At 44.3% G+C, this 23,420-nt stretch overlaps 1 protein-coding gene across 8 annotated transcripts in view; it reads left to right on the top strand.

The window, feature by feature from the left end:
- PLXNA1 (plexin A1) overlaps positions 1 to 23,420 on the top strand; it is a 483,656-nt gene that overhangs the window by 444,640 nt on the left and 15,596 nt on the right. For 2 of the 8 annotated variants that reach the window (XM_060239678.1, XM_060239679.1), the window contains exons 24-28: positions 9,164 to 9,310; positions 10,598 to 10,757; positions 16,798 to 17,009; positions 19,286 to 19,382; positions 20,690 to 20,880. In XM_060239678.1, coding sequence (XP_060095661.1) covers positions 9,164 to 9,310; positions 10,598 to 10,757; positions 16,798 to 17,009; positions 19,286 to 19,382; positions 20,690 to 20,880 — 807 coding nt within the window. The remainder of the gene's footprint in view (positions 1 to 9,163; positions 9,311 to 10,597; positions 10,758 to 16,797; positions 17,010 to 19,285; positions 19,383 to 20,689; positions 20,881 to 23,420) is intronic. The other 6 variants (XM_060239681.1, XM_060239686.1, XM_060239682.1 and 3 more) reach the window with 6 other exon arrangements.

Here is a 23,420-nt window from a genome sequence, read left to right as displayed (position 1 = left end):
CAGGCTGACCCCATCAGTTGGCGGGGCAAAAGCACATGAGTAACCAGACTGATAGTATTTTAAAAATATATGTCTATAATTTATTAGAAGAATAGACAGGTTAATATAATTATAACCAACAGATTACCAAAAGTCACACAGAACATAAAACAATAAAGCTAGCTTTATCTACCTAACACTTTTAACACTCCTGTTCGGTGGTACAAGCTTACACCGAGATGCAGGCCTCAAATTGGCGTAGACTATGACTTCAGTAGTTTGCCAAGCATAGATTCAGGTCTTTATCTATGAGGTCTCTTATATCATCACTGTCTATCTTCCCCCTCACAAAACTAAGAACGTGTTCTCATGAGAAGCTAATTCCTCTGACCTTAGACTGATAAGGTGCCAGACAGGCTGAGGCCCTTCATTAACAACACCTGCAAGAAAGAGACAGACCTGTTAATATTACATATTACAAAAATGGTGCTTTGCCTCACACTTGAGCCATTTCAGGTGGCTACAAATCACAGAAATATCAAATCTTTTAATTCTTCCTCCACTACAGATAAGCTCTCCCAGTCAGGTATTGTTCTTTATGCTTGAAGACCAGAACAGCAGAAGCCATGCCAGATGTGTCACTCAAGAGATTTTGTGTGCTCACATTGTTCTGCCTGTGCACTGCAGAATTCAACTCTGTGGGCTAACGGGAGAGGGAGGTGAAGGACTTACTCAAGGCACCATGGCCCACCTTACATAAGAATACAGCCCTGTTGCTGCTTGGCTGCAAACTATCGTCTAAGGTGGGGTAGAAGCAGAGCCTTTTCAGTGGCTTTCATTTTGCCTGGAGTAGCAGCCATCGTGGTAGTGAGTTACAGGTAAAATATACAGGACATAAATGGGCAAGATGGTGAATTTGGTGCAAAGGGGTGTGTGTGCAAGAGAGGGAGATCCCATTTTAAATACAGAGCAGCACCTAAGGCATTGGTGAATTGTGGATTTTGAGATATAAAAGGAGGAGCCGCATCCACTGTCTTTGTGAGGTGATGGAATATCCTGCCAGTGTTTTAAAGAGAACAGGGGCTGCCATAATCTCTCTTCATTTCTCCAGTTGGCTTGAGGCAGATGAAGATTGCAAGTGCTTGTGAAATTACTAGTAGTAGTCAAGATGCTTGGAATGGGCTCTGCAACAAGTGGTTTGCCAGCAGGGGAGCATATGTTTTTCCCTAAGTAGTAGCAAATGTGCATGTAAATGAGGCAGGTGAATGTGCCTGCATTTCCCAAGCAGACAGCTATTAGTGATTGTTTTTCCTCTAGGAAAATGCATCCTTGGAGGGACTCAGCAGTGCCCTGTTTCCTCAACAGAAGGGATTTGCATTTGTGTCATTGGACTAGCATGAGTTGCTAATGCCCACAACGAATGAAAGGAAGAGCCTGCAAGCTGCTGCCGTTCCTCCCCAAGGAATTGTTTCTAGCAGCACCTCTGCCTTGCAACTTTGAGGATGCCCCTGATATCCCACATTTGTGCAGCTGCCAGATGCCCTTAGTTCTGCTTGAATGGTTCCCACAGGCATGCTTTACAGGGGACGCTGGGAATTACTGTTAGCCCCCCTCCATAGCTACACAGTAGCATCTAGAGGCATGTGAAAAATAGAAGAGAAAAGCAACCCTGCCAATCATTTCAGCAGGGAAACTGTATATTGATCCTGAAGAATGAGATCAAAGGGCTCATCTCTCCCCCTTCTTAGTGTCTCCGACGGCAAAGGTGGGGACTGGCAAGCGTTGTGGAATCACCAGGCCTTGGCAGCTCGCATGCTTTTATTGAGGCCTCCAGCACCATTCATCAGCCTTCTAATGAGCCATCCCAGGGAATGGGAGAGCGAAACAGATAAAGAGGAGCATTGAAAAATGCACAATATTAGGTGCCTGATGAGCTAAATCTCATCAATAAGACACTGTGAGCGTTAGCTAGTTCGGCTCATGCTGCCTCGGGCGTCCTTTCCGCATACGCACAGGCACTCACATGCAAATGCCAACATTGACACATGCCTCTGCATTCTGTAGCTTCTCTTCCTTCTTTAGAAGTTTGGGAGGGTGCATGCCTTGATAACATTTTGTCTTGCAGCTTTTCCACACATAAAAGCATGTACTTTTCACTGACAGACTGCCCCCTTTCACACTGTCAAAGCAGCGCAGAGTTTGGAAGGTTGTAGACGGGGGGTTATCCCAAGACCAGCACCTGTCAACAACAGAGTAAGAGCCACCAGCATACTCAGGGCTGTAGAAACTTGAACTTGTTTCTTGGAGTCAGATCATCTGTCCTTTAATCTCAGCCCAGTAACTGGTTGGAAGAGATCTGCCTAGTGCTTTAGCCTCTGCTTTGCATGCAGAAGGTCCCAAGTTCAAGACCTGCCAATTCCAGTTAAAAGATCTCACGGTTAGGTCCAGAAATGGCTTCTGCCTTGGTAAACTGGTGTCAGTCAGATAAGGCAATATTGTCTGGGCTGATTTTGTATGCTGCTCTTGTAAATCAGGCAAATGGCATCAAACTTCTCTTGGAAGAAAGTTACAGTGGTGATTTGTGTAAACTGGTGTTTGCTTTTAAGAAAATGTGTCCCGGTGCGGGGGTGGAAACAGGACATGACAATGCCATCCTCAATGGAGGGATTTGAATCTGTGTCTCTGGACCACTGAGATTTCACTGTCAGCAGAAAGAAAAAATAACAAATGCTATGTCCTAGAGAAACCAAAAATACAGGATTTAGGGGTTCCTCGCAGTAAGTCCGAAGTGACTTGATGGGACTTAAAGCACACATTTTTCTTCACCCATCCCTGCTAGAGCAGCAAGTTGTGAGAATGTTTCCTTTTCATTCCTTAATTGGTTGTTTTGCCTCTGATTCCTTTCTAGTAGAAATTGGGCTCAGGGTTATGAGCAGGGCTTTTTTTGAGCAGGAATGCAGTTCCGACTGACTTGGCATCCAGGGTTGTGGCCTAGTATGCAAATGAGATCCTGCTAGGCTTTTTCACAAAATCTCATCCCATCCTCACTACATACTCACATTTAATCTTTTGCGCTGTGTCCTCAAAAGTCTCAAATCAGATTTTTAATTGCTTTAGAGAAAGTATTGCATTCCTTCCCCTCCCTCCACCACCTCTGATCTCTGCTTGGAGAGCAGTGGATTGTTATGACATGCATGCACCACTAGATATCTCCCATTAGCTGATGAAGTGCTCTTAATTGTTACAGATCATCAGTACATAATACTTGCTGCACAGCTGTTGGGGCGTATGTATTGTTAGCAAAGAACTTAGCCTAGAGATGCCAAGTTGCCTTTGCCAGCTTTTATGGTCTTGGTCACTTTCACAAAGAATGGTTATCCAATTTGATGGAGTGGGGTGGTTCTAGGCTAGCCTTTAGTGGAATAAAGACTGAATTCTACAAAGGAATGCTGCTTACATTTCTTATCATGCCCAATCTGGATGCAGCTTGCATTTTTTTATCATGCCAGCCCATCACACTCGGTTTTGATACATGCTAGTTAAGTTTGTTGGAGCCTGCATCCCAGAAAACAAATCATCCATCTCACCCTTACATAGCCAACTTTGTGGTGGGGGTGAAAGGGGACCCCAGTGTATGTGAGGACTCTGGGTCACAGATGATTCTATGGCAAGGGCCAGGAGGATGGGAAAATCTGTACCATACAGGTTTCTGCAGACATGAAAATTGTTCTGGTGGGCACCACTCTTGTCATTGGCATGTATCACCAGGATCTTAAGGCCTGTTTGGGAGCTTGGAGTGGCCTGGTGCAGTGGAGGAAGCAAAAGGTACCATTTTCCCCACAGAGCCGCTTAATAGAAAAAGTAAAATAATGCTTTTTGTATTTGAATACAAATGATGAAGGGCAAGAGCAGTTTAAATTTCCAGTGAATCATAAAGATGGCTAACAAGTTATTTGGCATGATATTTAACTACCACATTCAGGTGAGTAGCTGTGTTAGTCTGAAGCAGCATAACAAAGCTTGAGGCCAGTGGCACCTTTAAGACCAATAAAGTTTTATTCTGGGTGTGGCAGAAAGCACCAGCTCTGGCCTGCGGGCCACATTCCTCCCTGCCCTCCAAGGTGTTTCTTCACACCAGGAGGGGCTTTCCCCCCACTCTTATGGTAGCCTGCCACCATCACCTGACCTTTTGCCTGAATTGCCCACTGGCAGGGTAGGACCCCCAGCTTCCCTTCCAAGTTCTGAAGCCTTGCCTAGGGCCTAATCACCACAGAGACAATTTACTGCCTTGTGCACCTCCAGAGAAATAGCCACTTCCAACTGCCTGCCTTCCACCAGAGTGTATTTTAAAATAGTGTGTCCAAGATGATTGAGGTCTATGTAGTATGGAGAGCCATGACCAGCATTGAAAGTTATAAAGTATTTATTAAAAAGAAAATGTTCACAAGCATACTTTCAGCACCACATAAACCTGGGCAAGGAATACAAAAGAAATGGGAAAAATGGAAATCCTCTGTCCTTCTTTCTGCACATGCTCTATCAGATGTTAAACTATAGGTCAGGCTCTTTAGCTTTAAGACAGATCTCTACAAAGATATTATTACCTCAAAGTTCCTTCAGCTCTCTAGGCAAGCGCATGATCAAAATGGCAGCTTTCCCAGAGGACAGGTCTGCATCCTCTCATGGGCACAGCACTCCAGGAAAAGAAACCTCCATCCTTGCTCCCAGGAATTTTCTCTCCTTCCTTTCCCCACCCCATTAACAGATCATGTCAGGTCAAAGAGGCTTTTCTTGGATGTCTCTAGAATTCTGCTTCCTGAAGACTTTCTAGCCTTAATCCCTCCAAATCTCTTCCCTACTTGGAGAAGGGAAAGAGCTTGACCCACACATATTTCTCCTGCTAGATTCATTCACATGTGTATGAAGGTGAGTTGTCTGGAAAGCAATTGCACAGACTTTCCTCCTTTCCATGCCTGTTCTATGCCCAGAGGAGAAAAAACAACTTTTAAAATGCACAGTGGAGGCTTTGCTCATCTCAAGCCTCCCAGGAGAAAAACTGCATTTCTTCACACTGGGTATAAGAAGTGTGCCCATACACAAAAGTTTATGGAATAAACTGAAATAAAACGTAGGTATTAAAGGTGCCACTGGACTCAAACTTCATTCTGCTGAGTTCATTGTTGGCTTTGCTAGGGCAGATGCAGTGGTCTGTCCCCATATGGGCATATTGCCTTTGGCTTGAAATGACAATCTGCTCTTTAGTTCTTCCAAGCTCTTTTGCAAACAGATTTTGAACTTGCACATTCTTACAGAGAGTTCTTCCAGGATAACACATTGGTAACATGTATTTGTATGACTAAGATTTTTTGGGGAGAAAACTCCAAAAAATCATTAACTACCCAGAGGTTTAAGGAACACAGAACTCTACATTTGTTGTCCACTGTGCAAAGGAACAGATGTGCAGAACTTCTCTGGACTGAAATGTTAAATGAGTTAGTTCTCAGAGGCAACCTTTTTAAAAAGCAATCTGCTGCTCTCATGAGTACCTTTAAAAGGCCCTGATGATAAGTCAGGCATCTCCCTCCTCATGAGCATGACTCCTCATAGGACTGCAAGAGATGCAGAGAGCACACTGCAGCCAAAGATGTGACCAAGGAGCCATCTTCTATTTATTCTCCCTCTATGTTGTTTTCTGTTGGCTATTGGTTTGTGGGTAGATTTTATAAGCAGCTTAGAATTTCCTTGGAAGATAAATTTTCTGCCCCAGCTTCAGAGAAGAGAAGGCAACAGTGGGAGACTCTTCCCAAGCTGGAATGGAATTGCCATGTGTGCCTGTTAATGTGGAGTCATCATTTGACTTGTACATTGTGAGGAGACAAGACAGTTATTAATAAACAGCATAGCACCCACATTGGTTTTCTCTCTCACTCGCTCCCTTTTTCCCAAGCAGACTTAATGAAGCCAAGTTTGCAAATGAAATATAATTTCAAAGACAGGCATGTTGTCAGAAGGTCTAGAGATGATATATGCCTGTTCCTGCTCGTTAGCAGCTGTCTCTTTAATTACTGCAGATGCTAACGAGATGGTAACAGCATATGGTGACAGAGAGAGCAAGAGCACTTTGCACCAAAGTAAGATTTGTTGTGGTGACCAGCAGAGAAAGCGATGGTGGAGTTGAGGTCACCGGAGTTCTGTCCCTACCCTTTCCACTTGCATCTCAATTCCAGCCAAGGCTAAGAGGCTGCAACATGTGATACAAAAGGATTCAAGGGGGCAGCTATGTGGCAGAACCATGGGCTTGATCCAAGACGACTGAAGTCAAGCTCTGTCTCCACTGACATCAGTTTTTAGAGCAGGGGTGGGGAACCTTTTTTCTGCCAAGGGCCATATGGATATTTATAACATCTTTCACTGGCCATACAAAATTAGCAACTTAAAAAACAGTGCTCCACCGAGGGAGAATGATTCAGGCCAACGAAATTAATGCAAATAATTGTTTTTCTATTTGAAGTCATGTGGGGAGAGCCTAATCTGGCATGCACACGAACACACACCCGGCCTGCCACCCTAGAAAAAGCCCAGCAGGAACTCAGTAGCATATTAGACCACATCCCCTAATATTAGCATATTAAGTCACACCATCTGGGATAATCAAGTGCAAACTGAACTGTGACAGTAACTTTTCCAGGCCCTGCAGCAAATCTGGCCAGCCAGCCAAGCCCCAGGGTGGCTGCTGCACAGTACATCTGGGCCCTGTGATCCCTGTCTGGCCCTGGGAAGGCTGCTGCTCAGCGCAGCTGGGCCCCATGATCCTCGCTGGCCAGCCAGGCCCCAGGGAGGCTGCCACATGGCTCAGTTTGATCCAGCAATCCCTGAGGGCCACAACAAGTGACCTTTAGGGCCGTATATGGCCCTCGGGATGGAGGTTCCCCACCCCTGTTTTTGAGCAATGTCTGTCCCAGTAGTTTCTTTAACAATCAAACCTCAACCTACTCATTTACCCTTCTTTTCTCCTGCTTCTGCATGCTGTTTCCAGTCCTCTTTAACTATAGGCACTTGATGGTGGAAGATGGCAGGCTTTGAATGGAATTCCCTAGCATCTGTTGTTTGTGTTGCTTTGTTTTTCTTTCATTTGTACATATATATTGGTATACCTCCCATATTTGACATTTGAGCACTTTTATTTTGTTCTTCTGAAAAGTCTGAATGTTAGTCTGATAGCATGTTGCACAATAATGCTAGATCATGTTGTTGCTGTTATTAGTACAGGGAACTAAGTAGCCAGTTGTGTACTTGCGCTTTTGCATAATCACAATATTAGGGGACACCCAAAGAAATTAACCAGGCAGTAAATGAAGAGGAAATAGAGGGAAAATTTTGATTCATACATCTAACGATTGACTTGGGGAGCTCATTGCTGTGGAGTACTGTAGCAGCTAATAGCATGGCTCGGTTGTTTTGTTTGTTTAAAGAGGAAGACAGATTCACAGAGAACAGTCATTGGGCTAAGTGTCAGGGGATTTAAATTGGTATCTAGTTTATCTTTAAACTTCATTCTGATGGAAGTTCAAAATGAAGAACTGAGCAGAGATAGTGTTGTAATTCTCTTGTAGCTTTTTGCAGGTCTTAGTGGCCCTCATCTTGGGCCAGGGTTCTTAAATGACCATGGTGAGCTCTCCCAAGATTTTTTTTGCAAAATTTCTTCTCTTAGAAGCTTCCATCAGAGCTAAATGCCAGATATATGATATTTGCCAGTTATATGGTATTTGCTGCAGTTGCACATTGACTAGCATTGTCTCTCTGCAGTTGCCCATTAGATATCACAGGCTTCAATATTAAGGGCACTTTCCTGTGAGCAAGCCACACTGAATAATATCAGAGAAGATCTGTTTATAGTTGCTCCCACAGTTTTGTTTAATTTTAGTCATCAAGTTAATTCACTCAGGGTTTGGGTTGATTTTAGATATGCTCGGTTAAAGCACAGCTCAACCGAGCCATGCTATTAGCTGCTATGGGATGAGCTGTGCTTTAAAAAAACTGACTTGTTTTAATATCAGTTTGTTGCCATTTTCTTGATGGTTAAATTTATTTTTTAATATGAAAGCCACCATTGAAATCTTTGATTTTGAGTGGCGAGCTGTACATCTTTCAGATATTCTGGGATGTGTGATCTGTTAGTTTGGCCCACCAGTAAGTAAGATTGAGCTCAAAGGACTGAACAAATTATTTGTGGAAATTCCCATCTCAGTCCAAATCAGGCTTGCCATCCTCCAGGTGGGGCCTGGTGATCTCCTGCTTTAGAACTGATCTCCAGTTGGCAGAGTTCAGCTCCCCCAGAGAAAATGGCTGCGTTGAAAGGTGGACTCCATGGCATTGTACTATAATGAGGCCACTCCCCTCCCAAACCCTGCCCTCTCCCAGCTCCACCCCCAAAGTCTCCAGGTATTTTCCAACAGACCTGGCAACCCTAGGCCAAATCCTTAACTGAAAGACAGTTAGTTGGAAGTAGATATTGGTTGTACACTCATCCTTTCAAGTCATTCCCTGTGAGCTCCACACCACAAGTGTCTTCTGCTGCTGCTTGGGTGAGCTTAGCCTTTGAAAAGAAGCTAAGTGATCTTCATTAAACTCCCTTGAATTTATCAAGGCATGCATGATTTTTTGGGCTTTATCACTTTACTACTAAGGTGTATTGTGTTAATTACTTATGACACACATTCTGATAGGAGTGGAATGGATAGCTGAAATCATTTGTTTATGACTCGTATATTACAAACAGGGAGGCTTTGAGGTCCGCCCCCCAGAGAAAATTGGGTTAAATATCCAAATTGTTATTTTAGATGAAAAGAGAGTCTGGACCAAAGCAACCAGAGCGAATTCCAAAGGCAATAAAGATTGTAATCACTGACCAAATCTTGATCTTGTGACAACAGTGGTCACTTCTGTGTCTGTAGCGGAACTGTTTCCCCTCCCTCCCCGCAAATGCTTTTCAAAACGGATATTGTTGCAAGCCAGAGATTCTGTTTATTAAATACAGTCTCTGATGCAAGTTTGATTCTAAAGCACAAGAACAGCCAACTCCTGTTTCCCGTTTATTCTACGTATCATGATGTTTTTTCAAAATGGACTATCAGGTGTTATGGCTGATGTTCTCTCTCATTTCTTCCTTGCCTCTCTACTTTAGGAGTGTGCAGGTGAACCTCTGTTCATGCTTTACTGTGCCATCAAACAGCAGATGGAGAAGGGGCCCATTGATGCCATCACGGGAGAAGCCCGCTATTCTCTAAGTGAAGACAAGCTCATCCGTCAGCAAATTGACTACAAAATGCTGGTTAGTGCAAGTGGGAGCCTCAACAAGGACTGGTTCTTGCCAGGACCCACTAAGCGCAGCTGTTTAACAGGGTTGGTGTCCCATACACCTGTACTGGGTTGGGTGGAGGGAAAAGGGGGTAGTGTAGCAAGACAGGAAAGAACAGGTGAAATGCTTTCTGAATTTCCAACCAACCCATAGCAGTGCTACCCTCTGGCTTCTTGGGGGAGCATTTTGAAGTTGAACCGAACTTTTCAAACCTGGAACTGGCCCTGACCCTTACACTATGCTGGTACACATATATATTGCCTGTTCTTTAGCCTTTAAGTAAAAAGATAAAGATAGACTACCTTTACCTTTTTTTTAGTCCCCTGTGCAAGCACCAGTCGTTTCCAACCCTGGGGTGATGTTGCATCACGATGTTTTCATGGCAGACTTTTTATGGGGTGGTTTGCCATTGCCTTCCCCAGTCATCTACACTTTCCTCCCAGCAAGCTGGGTACTCATTTTACCGACCTCGGAAGGATGGAAGACTGAGTCAACCATGAGCCAGCTACCTGAACCCAGTTTCTGCCAGGATCGAACTCAGGTCATGAGCAGAGAGTTTGGACTGCAGTACTGCAGCTTTACCACTCTGCACCACGGGGCTCTTTAACCTTTAGCTTTTAAGTACCTTCTCTCTAAGTTTAGTTTGAAAACCTTACTATGTCCTGATGTCAGGTATCACTACAAAGGATCATGCTAATGGTGTTTTCTTATAAATGGGCATTAGCTATCACAATAGAAATGAAACTTCTGTGACTAGAGTCACTGTACCTTTGATTTATGGACATTGTGGGCAAGGTATATGGCATGGTATTGCATTGTGCCCTGGCTGTGAATTTTCCACAGCATATGGCTGGCAACTGTTTGAGCCATTCCTGGGCTAGACAGACCCTTGGTCTGATCTAGCAACAGAATTTGTAAGTTCATTGGTTTGGAAAGGTGGGAATGATAGTCTGGCTTGGATGTCATCTCAGGTAAAGAAGGTAAGAACATAACAAGAGCCCCACTGAATCAGACCAGCAATCTATCTGATCCAGCATCATGTCTCACAGAACGGCCAACCAGAGTGAAGAGGTTCCATTGCACACTTTTGTGTTCCCTAGGACTGCTCGTATAATTATCAGGGAGGTAAAGCTGTTTCGAAGGCTGTTGGAATGCTGCTCTTCTCCCTCTTCATCTCTTTCTGTGCCCCCTGCTATATAATCAGTTTTATGTGGCTCACCCATCTCACAGATATGTATACCTCCTTTTGCATGTGTGTAGACTCTGAACTGTGTGAACCCTGAAAATGAAAATGCTCCTGAGATCCCAGTCAAGGTCCTGAACTGCGACACCATCACACAAGTGAAAGAGAAGCTTCTGGATGCCGTGTACAAGGGAGTCCCCTACTCCCAGAGACCCAAAGCAGGAGACATGGATCTGGGTGAGCTATAGAGACAGAGCTGCTTTTCCGTTTGGTCAGTAAAGTCTAGGGCTGAATTCACACAATCAACTGATATTACAAGTGCCATGTGATTGATGTATCATGTGACCTTCCATTCCATTTCTTATTATCAGCAGTTGGAGCCCTCAGGTAGAATCCACTCTCATAAGCAAAATATCATGGACCAACATCACTACTTTATGTGGAGAGAGTGATATGTCATGCCCAAATTATGCCTCCTTTGTCCTGAGGGAGGGAGATATATTATCCAGCACATTGCGTCATATTGTTAGTGTACTGTTCAGTGGAATGATTGGTGTTTTCTGTGGGAAGCTGCATTTGAAGATTGTTTGGAACACTCAGCTGGTTCAGAGCACTGCAGCAAGGTTCTTACTGGTGCAAACTACTAGACTCATATTGGGATTTGTATCTGGGTAGCATTCAGAATACTGCCAACTTAAAGGACTGCTTGCTGCCCCCCAAAGTTTACCTACCTTTTAAGTTCTTTGGAAACATTGTTCTGGGTGACAAAGCTACAGAAATGTTAATTCCTGTTAATTAACAAGAAACAGAGAGCGAATATAAATGGGCAGTTTTCACAATGGAGGGTGGTAAGCAGTGAGGTACGGCAGGGCTCAGTACTGGGTTCAGTGTTTTTTAACGTCAGTGATTTGGAGTTGGGAGTAAGAAGTGAAGTGGTTAAGATCTTCTTCATGGTCTCTGTGCATCGCACCATTGGGATTAGGCGCCAGCGCCAATCTTGATTGGTAAACTTGAAAGCTGCAGATTTCCATGTCTATGCCTCAGTGCGCATGCCCAGAAGCCCCACTGCGCATGCCCACCGAGGCGGGAGCGGACATCCCACCAGTTCTCTTCTGACCACTGCTCAGATCAGTCGATCACTCTTCTCTTCAGTCGGTGAACTTTCACTTCTGCTAGCTATTCTCTACAACTCCGTTTATTTTCTTCTAGGACGGTGAATTATATATTATTTTTCCTTTTTCCGGGAACTTCTGCACTTCCTGCGGGAGAGTGGGGAGGAAAGAACTCTTTTCCCGCCCTTCCCCCCCCACCATTTGTATGGAAAGACGCTGGGGATTTTTTAAAAGGTGTACCAAGTGCGAGAGTAAAATCGCCCCACCTGACGGTCACGCACTGTGCCTACTTTGCCTTGGAGAACTTCACAGGTCTGACTCGTGCATGCACTGTGCCAAATTCTCCAAGCAGACCAAGAAAAGCAGAGCAGCCCGCCTCGCAGCAGCCCTGGTTGAACAGGCACTGTCCCCACAAAGAATGCCTTCGTCAGCGTCGACGAGACACTCTCGAGCCGACCAACCGATCCCGACTACCAGATCGGCGGCTTTGATAACGATTGATACCGATCGTTCCCCTTCTGACACCAATCGCACTCGTAAACGAGGGGGCTCGGCTCCCAGGTCAGAATTCTCTGCGCCTGCTAAGAAGCACAAAGAGGATAAGGGGTCTCACTCGGAGAAGAAGAAGAAAACGGAAAAGCTGAAACACAGGAGCAAAACCGTTTCTCCATCCTCTCTGAAATCACCATCGGACCTGACGGCACTGATCATTCCTCCATTGAAACTCTTCGCTTCACCGGGCCATCGGCTAAGCCTTCCAATGCTCACTTCAATGTCCACACAGCTCGTACTTTCTTCGAATTCCTACCATGACATCGATCTTACGCAGCGCTCTGGTGTCGAAGGTAGTCCCTCTGATCCGTCGCAGACAGTGGTTAAAACGCCTCGACCCCAAAGCCATTCACCTCAAGGCAGATCAAAGGAATCACAGAGGGATCGATCTCCGCTGAGCTGATCTCCAAGATATAGAGCCAGGGACGACTCTCCGTCTCGCCTTCTGCCGCCACCAATCCCATGGGGTCAACGTCAATGGCAATACTTATACGGGGCATACCCAATGCACTCGGCCTTTCCTTGGCTCCCTCCACGTCCAATGGACTGGGACCAATATTCAGAAGCCTCCTGTCGATCCCGAACCTCTTACAGATCATCAAGGCGGGGTCCATCTGCGTCGCTCTCCAGACAACCCAACACCAACTTGAATTGACAATATAGAGATTCTGTGCATCAAATGCCTATTGAGCCAGTTCCCAAGAATACAACACCGGAACCCGTTTCAGTACCGACGCCGCAGCTTTCAGATCATTCTGACTTTGCTGATGGCTCCCCGAGATCGGAGAAAAGGTCGATACCTGAGGATCCAGAGACATTTTCCTCTCCAGAAGAACCTTCTCCCTCTCAGAAAGTGGCAGAGGAACAACCCATTTCCCCTTCAGAGGATTTAAAATCCTAAGGAGACCTGGTCAAACGCATGGCACAATCACTATCCCTACCTACGGTTCAGCCACAACCCATCATTACCGACACCGTCTTTGACATTGTACAAATGCACACTTCCACAGCAGTAGCTCTGCCTCTGACAACTGTTATGCTCCATACTGCAAAAACCTCTTAGGAAAAACCTGCTTCTACTCCTGTCTCTTCCCGCAGATTGGATCACATGTACCGCATTCAAGAATCCAGTGCATACTTTCTCCCACCCCAAACCCAACTCCGTGGTGGTCTCTTCATCATCAAAAGCGAGGAAGATGCACTCTTCCCCCCCCCCCCCCCAACAAGGAGGGGAAGAAACTGGATAACTTGGGACGGCGATTTTATTCTGCTGGCACGCTGGGCATCAAAATTGCCAATTATTCAGCCTGCATGGGACACTACCAATATGCCCTTTGGGAGCAACTATCCACCATATTACCAGATCTCTCAGAACAGAGTAGATCTGCAATCAAGAAGATCCAAAGGGAAAGTATGACCCTAGCCAAACAACAGCTGAACTCATCTAAGCAACATATGTGCTAAGACTTTAACTGCAGCCATTACCCTGAGACGACAATCTTGGCTTCGATCTATGGGTCTCCAGTCTGACACACAGGCTTATGTAGAAGACTTACCTTTCGATGGCAATGGCCTCTTCAGTTCTAACACCGACTCCGTTCTGCAAGAAAAGGATAAAAGTATTAGAACCTCTAGAAACCTAGGAGTCCCTTCTTCGTCATGCCCTCAGAGCAAATGCCCATGGACCAAACCATGGAATAAGAAGCCATACTCAAAACCACCTATGGAACACCCGTGGCGTCCCAAAGGTGCAGCACCTTTCTCCAAATCAACCTTTGGTTCAGAATCCAAATATTCTTTACATCTTCCCAGGCATCGTGCCAGAAGGGCCCTAGACAGCCTAAACAGGGGCTTTGACTGCTCTTCCCTCCCTGCCCCCCCTTTCTACCCACTTTCTTTGGACCACACCCGCCTTTTCCCATTCACCTAGGCATGGTCCAAAATAACTTCAGATCAATGGGTCTTGTCTAATTCGTCAGGGTTATGCGATCAAATTTATTTGGAGTCCACCCACTCCGACCTTCATCTCCACTACTCCTTCCCTCACACTTCAGGAAGAAGTTCAGGCACTCCTCCTCAAACAAGCTATAGAACAGGTGCCCTCGAACCAACTGGGCCTCGGGTTCTACTCCCGCTATTTCACAGTTCCAAAGCGGGACGAAGGTCTTTGGCCAGTCCTGGACCTTTGGGCCCTGAACCTGTTCATCACTTACCACAAATTCAGAATGACCTCACTACCCAACATTCTTCCTCTCCTCAATCGCGGGGATTGGATGGCCACACTGGATTTACAGGATGCTTACTTTCACATCAGCATCCACCCATTCCACAGGAAATATCTACAATTTACCATTGGAACAGCCCATTACCAATACCGAGCCCTACCATTCGGAATCTCCAAATCCCCCAGAGTCTTCACAAAGACGATGGTGGTCATCACAGCCCATTTGAGACTACAGGGTATCACACTATTCCCGTACATAGACGATTGGTTACTAGTTGTGGAGTCCAAATCTTGCTCTTGCAACACATCTCCATCATGCTCACTCTTTTACAAGAGCTGTAACTGCGAATTATCAAGAAAAAAATCCCATCTGCAACCCTCCCAAAGGGTACAGTTCATAGGAGCCATACTAGATACTCGTTCCTGCAAGGCCTTCCTATCACCAAAGCGAGCAGACGATATAATATCTCTGGTCCAAGTTTTTCTACACAACCCTACTGTCACAGCACGTCAAGTCCAACGTCTCCTGGGCCTCATAGCGGCCACTACCTCGGTACCTCCCCCTATATTTTCTGCACCACTCTGGTGATTAAGGGAATGGGGGGGCAGGTAAATGTGACACTGATGCCACGGAAAAAGACTGTCTCCCATGGATAGGAGATCCACCCCTCTCCTGCAACAGAAAAGTTGGCATTTCCTGTTGCTGCGAGTGGCGAACACGTCTACAGGAATACTATGCACAGTTCTGTGAGTTCGCACCTCAAAAAAGATATAGCATTGGGAAAAATTCAGAAGAATTTTAGCATTGGGAATTATAGCATTGGGAAAAATCAGCTAAAATGATTAAAGGGATGGAACGCTTTCCCTATGAAGAAAGTTTAAAGAGGTTAGGGCTCTTTAGCTTTGAGAAATCATGACTAAGGAGTGACATGATACACGATGCAAAATTATGCAAGAGATAGAGAAGGTAGAGAAAGAAGTACTTTTCTCCCTTTCTCAGAGTACAAAAATTTGTGGACACTCAATGAAATTAATGAGCAGTAGGTTTAGAACAGATAAAAGGAAGTTCTTCTGCACCCAAAGAGTAATTAACACATGGAATTCACTGCCACGGGAAGTGGTGGGAGCTACATGCATAGACAGCTTCAATAGGGATTAGATAAACATGTGGAGCAGAGGTCTTTCAGTGGCTATTAGCCACAACTTCTGTCTGGGGCAGTCATGCTCTGTGTTCTTGGTGCTTGAGGGTGGGGGGAACAGTGGGAGGACTTCTGGAGTTCTGGCCCTGCTGGTCGACCTCCTGATAGCTCCTGGTTTTTGGCCTTCGTGTAACACAAGAGTATTGGACCTAATGGGTCATTGGCCTGATCCAACATGGCTTCTCTTATGTTCTGCTATGTTCTCTTAATGAGGTGGGTGGCTGCTATACATGAAGTGTTCTCAGTGGTGACCCTAATTATGAAATAGCCTGTGGCAGTTTTCTGTGCTAGATGAAAACTGTTTTAGGTATAGTTTTAGGTGCCAGATAAAAGCTATTTTGTTTACCAAGGCTGTTGGTTGATTTGTTTTGTATGAGTAGGAATAAGGGTTCTTCCCCTTCCCACCCACTCCCATTATTCATGATTAGTTTTAACCATGGCTTGTTTTAGCATTTTCATGATCATTGTTTTTAACTGATTTATGTGAGTATTTTGTATATATTTTAACGTTTATTATTTTACTTATAGAAGTTGTGGTGGTGATTATGTAAACTGTCTCATAAGCTATGACTTAACAGTGTGGGGGGGTATAATCAGAAAATAATGCATAGTGTAGCTCAAGATATGATGTGCATAATACCTTCAGCAGCCAGTTCAGTGTACACCCGTGGCACTCTTAAGAGGTATCTGAGGATCAAGTTACACATGTCAGAGGCAGACTTGTTTGCTTCAGCAGCACTAAGGCAGGATTCTTTATGCTCATCTATCTCAGATTGCAAACAATTCCATTCTTCATCCTCCTTCAGGGGAAGAAAAACATTCTTAATGTGTCTGTGATGAAGCAAGCTCAGCATTTAATGTCGTTCAGCATAATATTGGAGGGAACAAGATTCAGTGGGATGGGTGGTGTTTTCTGTTGCTTATGGGATTCACTGGACTGTTGAGAAACAGAATTGTGGTGTTCAAGAATGACAACATCCACTTTTTCCAAGTGGAGCACAGAAAAGACACATCAGCTGTACTATATATCCAGGCACATGGCCAGTCTTCTCAGCACAATTACTGTTGGCCATAGTAGCTCAAAACAAGACGACTGAGGGTTTAATGTGGGGTGTGGCTTTTAAAAATTGCTTATGCCACGCCTCATTCACATGCTTCTCCATGCCTTTCATTCTGTGATCTGTCCAAAGTGAGCACGATCCCCAGTGACCCCATGCCCTTCTCTTCCATCGGTGCAGAGTGGCGGCAGGGCAGGATGGCTCGGATAATACTGCAGGATGAAGATGTAACCACCAAAATCGACAATGACTGGAAAAGGCTCAACACCCTTGCCCATTACCAGGTGTGGTTGCCCACTGGGTTTAGCCATAGAGATGTGGCAGAAGAAAGTTGGCATCTGAGTGTAAGGTTTACTTAGCTTGGATGCTTTATATGTACAGTATGTAAGATGGGCTTTACAGAGAGTCCTTATGATTTACTCATTTTTATTGCTGCAGAGTTGAGGGGGATTAGGCTAGATTTAGGATTGGCTATGACCATATTTTGTATGTTCGTGTGTGCGTTGCAAGTCTGATAAATGCTGAGTTATAAATCCTGAAAATCTTGTGTTTTGGTTAAATGAACATGAAGGTTCTAGTCTACAAGAGAAGAAGCATGTAAATGTGAGGTAACTGATGAAGGCTACAAAATCTGGGGAAAGCAACACTTTTAGTACCCAAGGGTGGGGCTTCAGTCCCCTGCAAAACTCCCTTTTCCTGTTCCATGGCTCCTGTTTCATAGACAGTTTGAACTGGATGCAGGATACATGGGACCCCCCCCCCCCAAAAAAAAGCCACAACAACTTTGTCTCATTGATATAGTTTAATATCTCGTCTCTATAGGTGAATGTTTTGTCAAGAAGTGTTTTCCCTTCCCATACCAACTCTGTGCGGTCCAAGCAATTAGATGGGTTTCTTGGTCTTTAAAGCAGAAGAACTGCTTCTATCCAGCCCATTTTGTCTTGTCAGACCTGAGAACTGGAACTCACTCTAAGCCCCTTTGGGCATGTGCAGGTTAATTATCTGGGAGAACTGGGTTTGATTCCCCACTCCTCCAATTGCACCTGCTGAGATGGCCATGGGTCAGCCATAGCTTTCATAGAAGCTATCCTTGAAAGGGCAGCTGCTTTGAAAGCACTCCCAGCCCCACCTACCTCACAGGGTGTTTGTTGTGAGGGGCGAAGGTAGAGGAGATTGTGACCGCTCAGAGACTCTGAGATTCAGAGTATGGGGTGGGATATAAATCCAAAATCATCTTCTTTTTACCAGACTTTGAAAGAGACGTATGTAAGCCACAAACAAAACAGTTGTGATCCCTCCACACACACACATTTTCAGTGGAAGATAGGTGTCATTTTAAGAATTGTTACTGGTGAATATACAACCACAACAGTAATTACAGCACAATAATTAACCCATAATCAAAAGATATGGTCTTAGGTTCACATCCTAATATACTAGGGGAAGGATCCTTATAGAAAGTGTTTTAAAAGCAACAAAAAGTAAAAAAGGTATAGAAAACAAAAAATTAGAAAATTAGGTTGTAGGAGGTCGGGTTTTTTTTTAAACTCTATTCGTAAAGAAGTTCTTCATAAGTTAAGTCATTTAAATATTCAGTTTGTTCTTCTTACTCAAAGAGTATAAAGAATACCCTTAATCATGGTGAGTTCCGCATTCTGCTTTTCTCTGGATAAAATCTCTGTCTCAGGAGAATAGAGAAAAACATGAATGTATTGGAAACACAAGTCTGGCAATTATTCTAGACAGAAAATTTAAGGAAATCAAGTAGATGAAGAAGAAGGGGGAAAGAGTTCACTGTCAGACTTTGCTCCGAGAGAAAGCAAATGCACTCTGCTAAATAAGTTGTTAACTGTATTGAATAGGCTTGAGGCTCCCAATGGATGGGAACTTGAGACATTCATTTCTTAAATTTGTGTATTCTCTCTAAGGAAAGAGCGGTCCATCCTATCCAACCTTTCCCTTTATGTGGAGGGGGGTTCTGTGCTCGTCATTGGTGATACTGTTCATAGGCCTCTGTAGATTTTAAGTTTGACTTGAACATATGACTTATACTGAATCAGACCCTTTTCCCATCAGAGTCTACTCAGACTGACAGTTGCTCTCCAGAGTCTTAGGCTGAGGTCTATCATATCACCTGTTGGCAGATCCTTTGGCTGATGATGCCAGTGATTGACCCTCGGACCTCTTCTGCATTCTTAAGCAGATGCTCTGGTGCTGAGCCATTGCCCCCTGCTCTTCTGTGATCAGATGCAAAAGAAGTAGTATTCTCAAGTTTTTGAGAGAGCTCTGTGCAGTATGTGAGTTCTGGAAAAAACTTCTGTATGAAAACAGAATAGGGAGTATGAGGCATTGAAGGAGTGACACTATGAGAGCATTACAGATAGGCCTTTGGAATAAACCTGTTTTTCCCAGAGAAGTCTAATGAGGTCAGATCATTCACAGGTAATAATACATGCTCTGCAGCTTTGTAATTCAAGTGTAGGGACTCTAGAGATGTTGAATAAGCAATTAAAATGTGATTCCGTCTCACCTTACTTTCAAATGTGTGGTTGGGATGAGGGGAAAGGGTTGCTGATCTCAAAAGTGATTTCAGATTTGTTCTTGGTTATGTTCCTTGTAGGTGACAGACGGCTCCTGTGTAGCACTGGTACCCAAGCAAAATTCAGCCTACAATATTTCCAACTCCTCTACCTTCACCAAGTCACTCAGTAGATATGGTGAGTAAGGGAGAACACGACGTTTTGCCTGTTTTCTGTCTGGAGTTCAGGGACAGTGCGGAGTATAGGAATCAGACAAAGGCAGATTAGAAGAAGCGCAGCATTAAAAGTCCTCATGGCTTTTTCACTCAAACTGCTTCTGGTGTCTTCGGCAGCAGCCCTGCCAGACTTTTTGGCTACCATTTTAGGAATTACATTGCTGGTTCAAATCATCCAACTACCTGCTAGTGTGGTTTACTCTGGTTAATGAGACCTACAAAATGTATCCTTTTGCATTAAATTCTCCTCATTCAAGTCATTGGCAAATAAGTTAATCTTGCAAGAGCAAAGTGGATTGAAACCAAATGGATTGACATAGTGTTATAGCTTCTTAATATGAGTATCCTGGGAAAAAGCTAAAACATTTCAAAATAGATATGGGATTGTGAAGCATTTCAGTGTATTTTTAAACAATATGTGGTCCAGATGCAAATTATAAGAAACATTATCTTGTAACCTTGGCTTTCTTTTCAACCTGGTTTGAGGTGTCGGGGATGGCACGTTTCACAAGTAATAGGAATGTCTGATTGGAAAAGGAATTTTCATTTGAAGAAGGAGTTCCTTTTCCATGCCCTTTTAAAAAAGAAACACAGCCAGTAAAAACAAGCAGAGAAAGATCTGAGTGTTACTGAAAGTTGCAGATGTGACAAGCATACTAGGCTGATGCCTTGCAAGAGTACACAGTGAAGACCATGGGATTGCCCAAACTGCCCTACAATCATGTCAGTCCCTAAAATTAAAAGTGGCAGGTGTTGTTTGTAATGAGAGAATACACAAGTATTTGAATTGGAGTGAACTGTACCAATGGCATGGCTGGTTGGGCAAGCCTTAGATTATAACCAATTTAGTCCACCTTCCATCTAGGGGTGCTGGAAAGTGCCATCAAGTCATAGCCAATTTATGGTGACCCTATAGAGCTTTCAAAGCAAGAAATGTCCAGAGGTAGTTTGCCATTGCCTGCTTCTGTGTAGCAACCCTGAATTTCTTTGGTGGTCTCCCATCCAAGTACTAATGAGAATTGGACCTCCTTAGCTTCTGAAATCTGATGATCAGGGCCACCTCCCATCTGTTGGCAGCAAAAGGCCTAATGAATCCCTGGCCACAAAATTGTTCAGTTTATGAATTTTTGTTGGCAGGTTATAGAGTGCAACAGATGACAAATATGAAAGGCATTGTTCTAGGCAAAGTGAGGTAGAGGGAGGACCAGTTAAGGTGAGAGTCAGCAAAGGAGGGAGAGGTGGTTCCCATTGCATATGGTTTCCTCACAGAGAGTATGCTCCGGACAGCCAGCAGCCCTGACAGTCTCCGTTCCCGGACCCCCATGATCACCCCAGACCTGGAAAGTGGCACCAAGCTGTGGCATCTGGTGAAAAATCATGACCACATGGATCAACGAGAAGGTGATCGGGGCAGCAAGATGGTTTCAGAAATCTACTTGACCCGACTGCTAGCCACCAAGGTAAACCAGAAAGAAGAAAACAGATCTGAGCATTTGTATCTTGTGTGAAACTAAGCCAGGGCTCTCGTTGATTTTATTGCGCTAGAAATGAGCATTTCCCCTCTCCATTTCCCAGCTTCCCCACATGAAGCAGAATGCAGGCAAGGAAGTTTTGCCTGTCTCCAGGTTGGGAAAGCTCAACCAGTTAAAGCTTCTCTTGCTTCCTGTGCTCTATGAAGGAAAACAGATCAGGAATCTTATCTGTAACTAATACAAGCAGGTGTTAAGAACATAAGAGAAGCCATGTTAGATTAGGCCAATGGCCCATCCAGTCCAACACTCTGTGTCACACAGTGGCAAAATATATATATATATACACACACACACACACACACTGTGTTGTTTGAGATCTGTATTTCTTCCCACAATCCCCCTTCAATAGATGCTGGCCCTTTCCTCACATGCACATGTATATATGCAACAAGTGTCTCTGGCCAGTGTGACAGGCCCTTTCTTTGAAGATAAAGATACCTACAGTGGGGAATCTTCTTGTTTTTGTGATACAAGCCTTCCCAGTTACAAGATGTTCCTCAGATAGCAAGCGTAAAGGCTAAAGATTGTTGCTGAGAGGTACGTTTTGTATTGTGCATGAAGAGTATAGAGATCACCGAAGCAGGAAGTTTAATAAAACAACAAAGAATTATTTATGTACAGGTTATGTGGTGAATTCTCTTTAAAGCTTGTAGTTACCAGGTCTGCTTATTCCCAGAGACAGGCCACACAACTCTGTTCTCTGCCACTTCCTTAGTATGTCTGAGAGGGGGGGAAAGAGAAAGCACTCCTTCCAGCAGCAACATCCTTACTGGAATCTCACAAAGAATTTTAGCCTCCATCCACTTGCTCCTCCCCCTGGAATCCTCCTGCAATTTCTGCCCTCAAACTATAAGGAAGCAAGGCAGTTGGATTTATTCTGGCTTGAACAATGGGTGAGGGGGCAGAATGGCCAGCTTCTGTCTTCACAGTGATCTAGCATGTGGAGCAACCCTGACTCCTTATCATGCCTTAGAGGAGGAGGAGGAGGACAGAAGAAAATGCCTAGCTGGGGCTTTATGTTCCTGGCTTTGTTCTGACCCTTTCAAGCAGCCAGACAGAAATCTGCAAGACGCCCAAGCTGTATACCAGATGACTGGTATCCTTCTCAGCTCAGGCACTGTCATCCTCGACCCTACCCCAGATGTACAGGATTCATGGGATGCTGAGAGCTTGATCTGGGCCCAGTGGCAGGATAGTCCCAGGTCCTTCTGGCACTCAGGATCTGCTGAGTGGCCTGGCTTTGCTCCTTTCATCTCTTCACCTAACTAAGCAAAAGCCGTGTTTACATCTGGCCAAGAAAACAGCTGCAAAGACTAGTTTTGCATCCTAGCTGTTGACAAAGCAAAACTGAATCCCAGCCTCCGGTTGCTGCAATCACTGATTTCCCCTGCGCTCATTGTTCATACGCTTGATAGACGCCCTCATTTTACCAGCACTCTGCATCAGCAAAAGCAGAGGCTAGGGAGCTTTAAAAGTCCAATGGTTTAGGACTACCCATGCTGTGTAATTGCTGCACTAGTGTCTGATGTAAATCAAATGGTCAATAATAGAAGATTTGTGCAAAAGCAAACAGAAATGATATTGTCATATTCTGAGAGCTGGGGGAGAAAATCTCACATTAATTGCCGGAGCTGGCATGCAAAGGGGCACGGTGGAATCTGTCTTCAATGTTATACCCAAACCAAATCATAAATTGTAGTAATCTGTTGGAGCAATTAATTACTTCACTGCTGGTTGGCTGCTACATTGCCGCTGCTTGACTCAGTGCAGTTTGAGCACAAACCTTGGCCATTCAGATGTATTTCTAGCTTAATGTGTTTAATGCATTTCATACTTCACTGATTATAATTCTACATTGGAAGGCAGCACTGTGTGTTTATCTTCCCTAGGAAGAACTCATACCCTTCAGCAATCCTAGGATTAATCTGGAAAAGGTTGCCCTGTATCAACATATATTCTCTCTCTCTCTCTGAACTATTTTATTTATTTATTTGTTCGATTTATAGAAGATTCAAAGGACCCAGATGATCATCTGATCACTTTTCCTCTGTTGACATCAGTGGCACTTAATCATCATCATATAGGAGTTTTGAGGTGGCAATTTGAATAGCTGACATGGCACAATAACTTTTGATCCGCTGAGATTCTGTTATGCCAATGGCCAAGAGGTCCCTGTCTAAGAAATCAGGAAGGATGTCTTGTGTATTTGGGAATGTTTTTTGAAGTTAGGTTGATTTGGTTTGCTATAGGCGAGATAATTAAAGTGGTACTGATAAAATGATGCAATACCCAATTGTCAATCTCAGGGTTGTTCTTAGGGTTCTCTGAAGCGCAGGTTACATAGATAAGAATATCTCAGATTCCATGTTGTTTGACACTTCTGGGGTGCTCCATGCTTTGTGCTACAGCAGGAACCATTGTACGTGCCTTATCCCTTGTTTCTATGGAAGATGTCTTCCCAGTACATT

The sequence above is a fragment of the Heteronotia binoei genome, chromosome 5 (assembly GCF_032191835.1).
Source record: "Heteronotia binoei isolate CCM8104 ecotype False Entrance Well chromosome 5, APGP_CSIRO_Hbin_v1, whole genome shotgun sequence".
Classification (NCBI taxonomy): Eukaryota; Metazoa; Chordata; class Lepidosauria; order Squamata; family Gekkonidae; genus Heteronotia; species Heteronotia binoei.
This window is presented reverse-complemented; position numbering and strand designations above follow the sequence as displayed.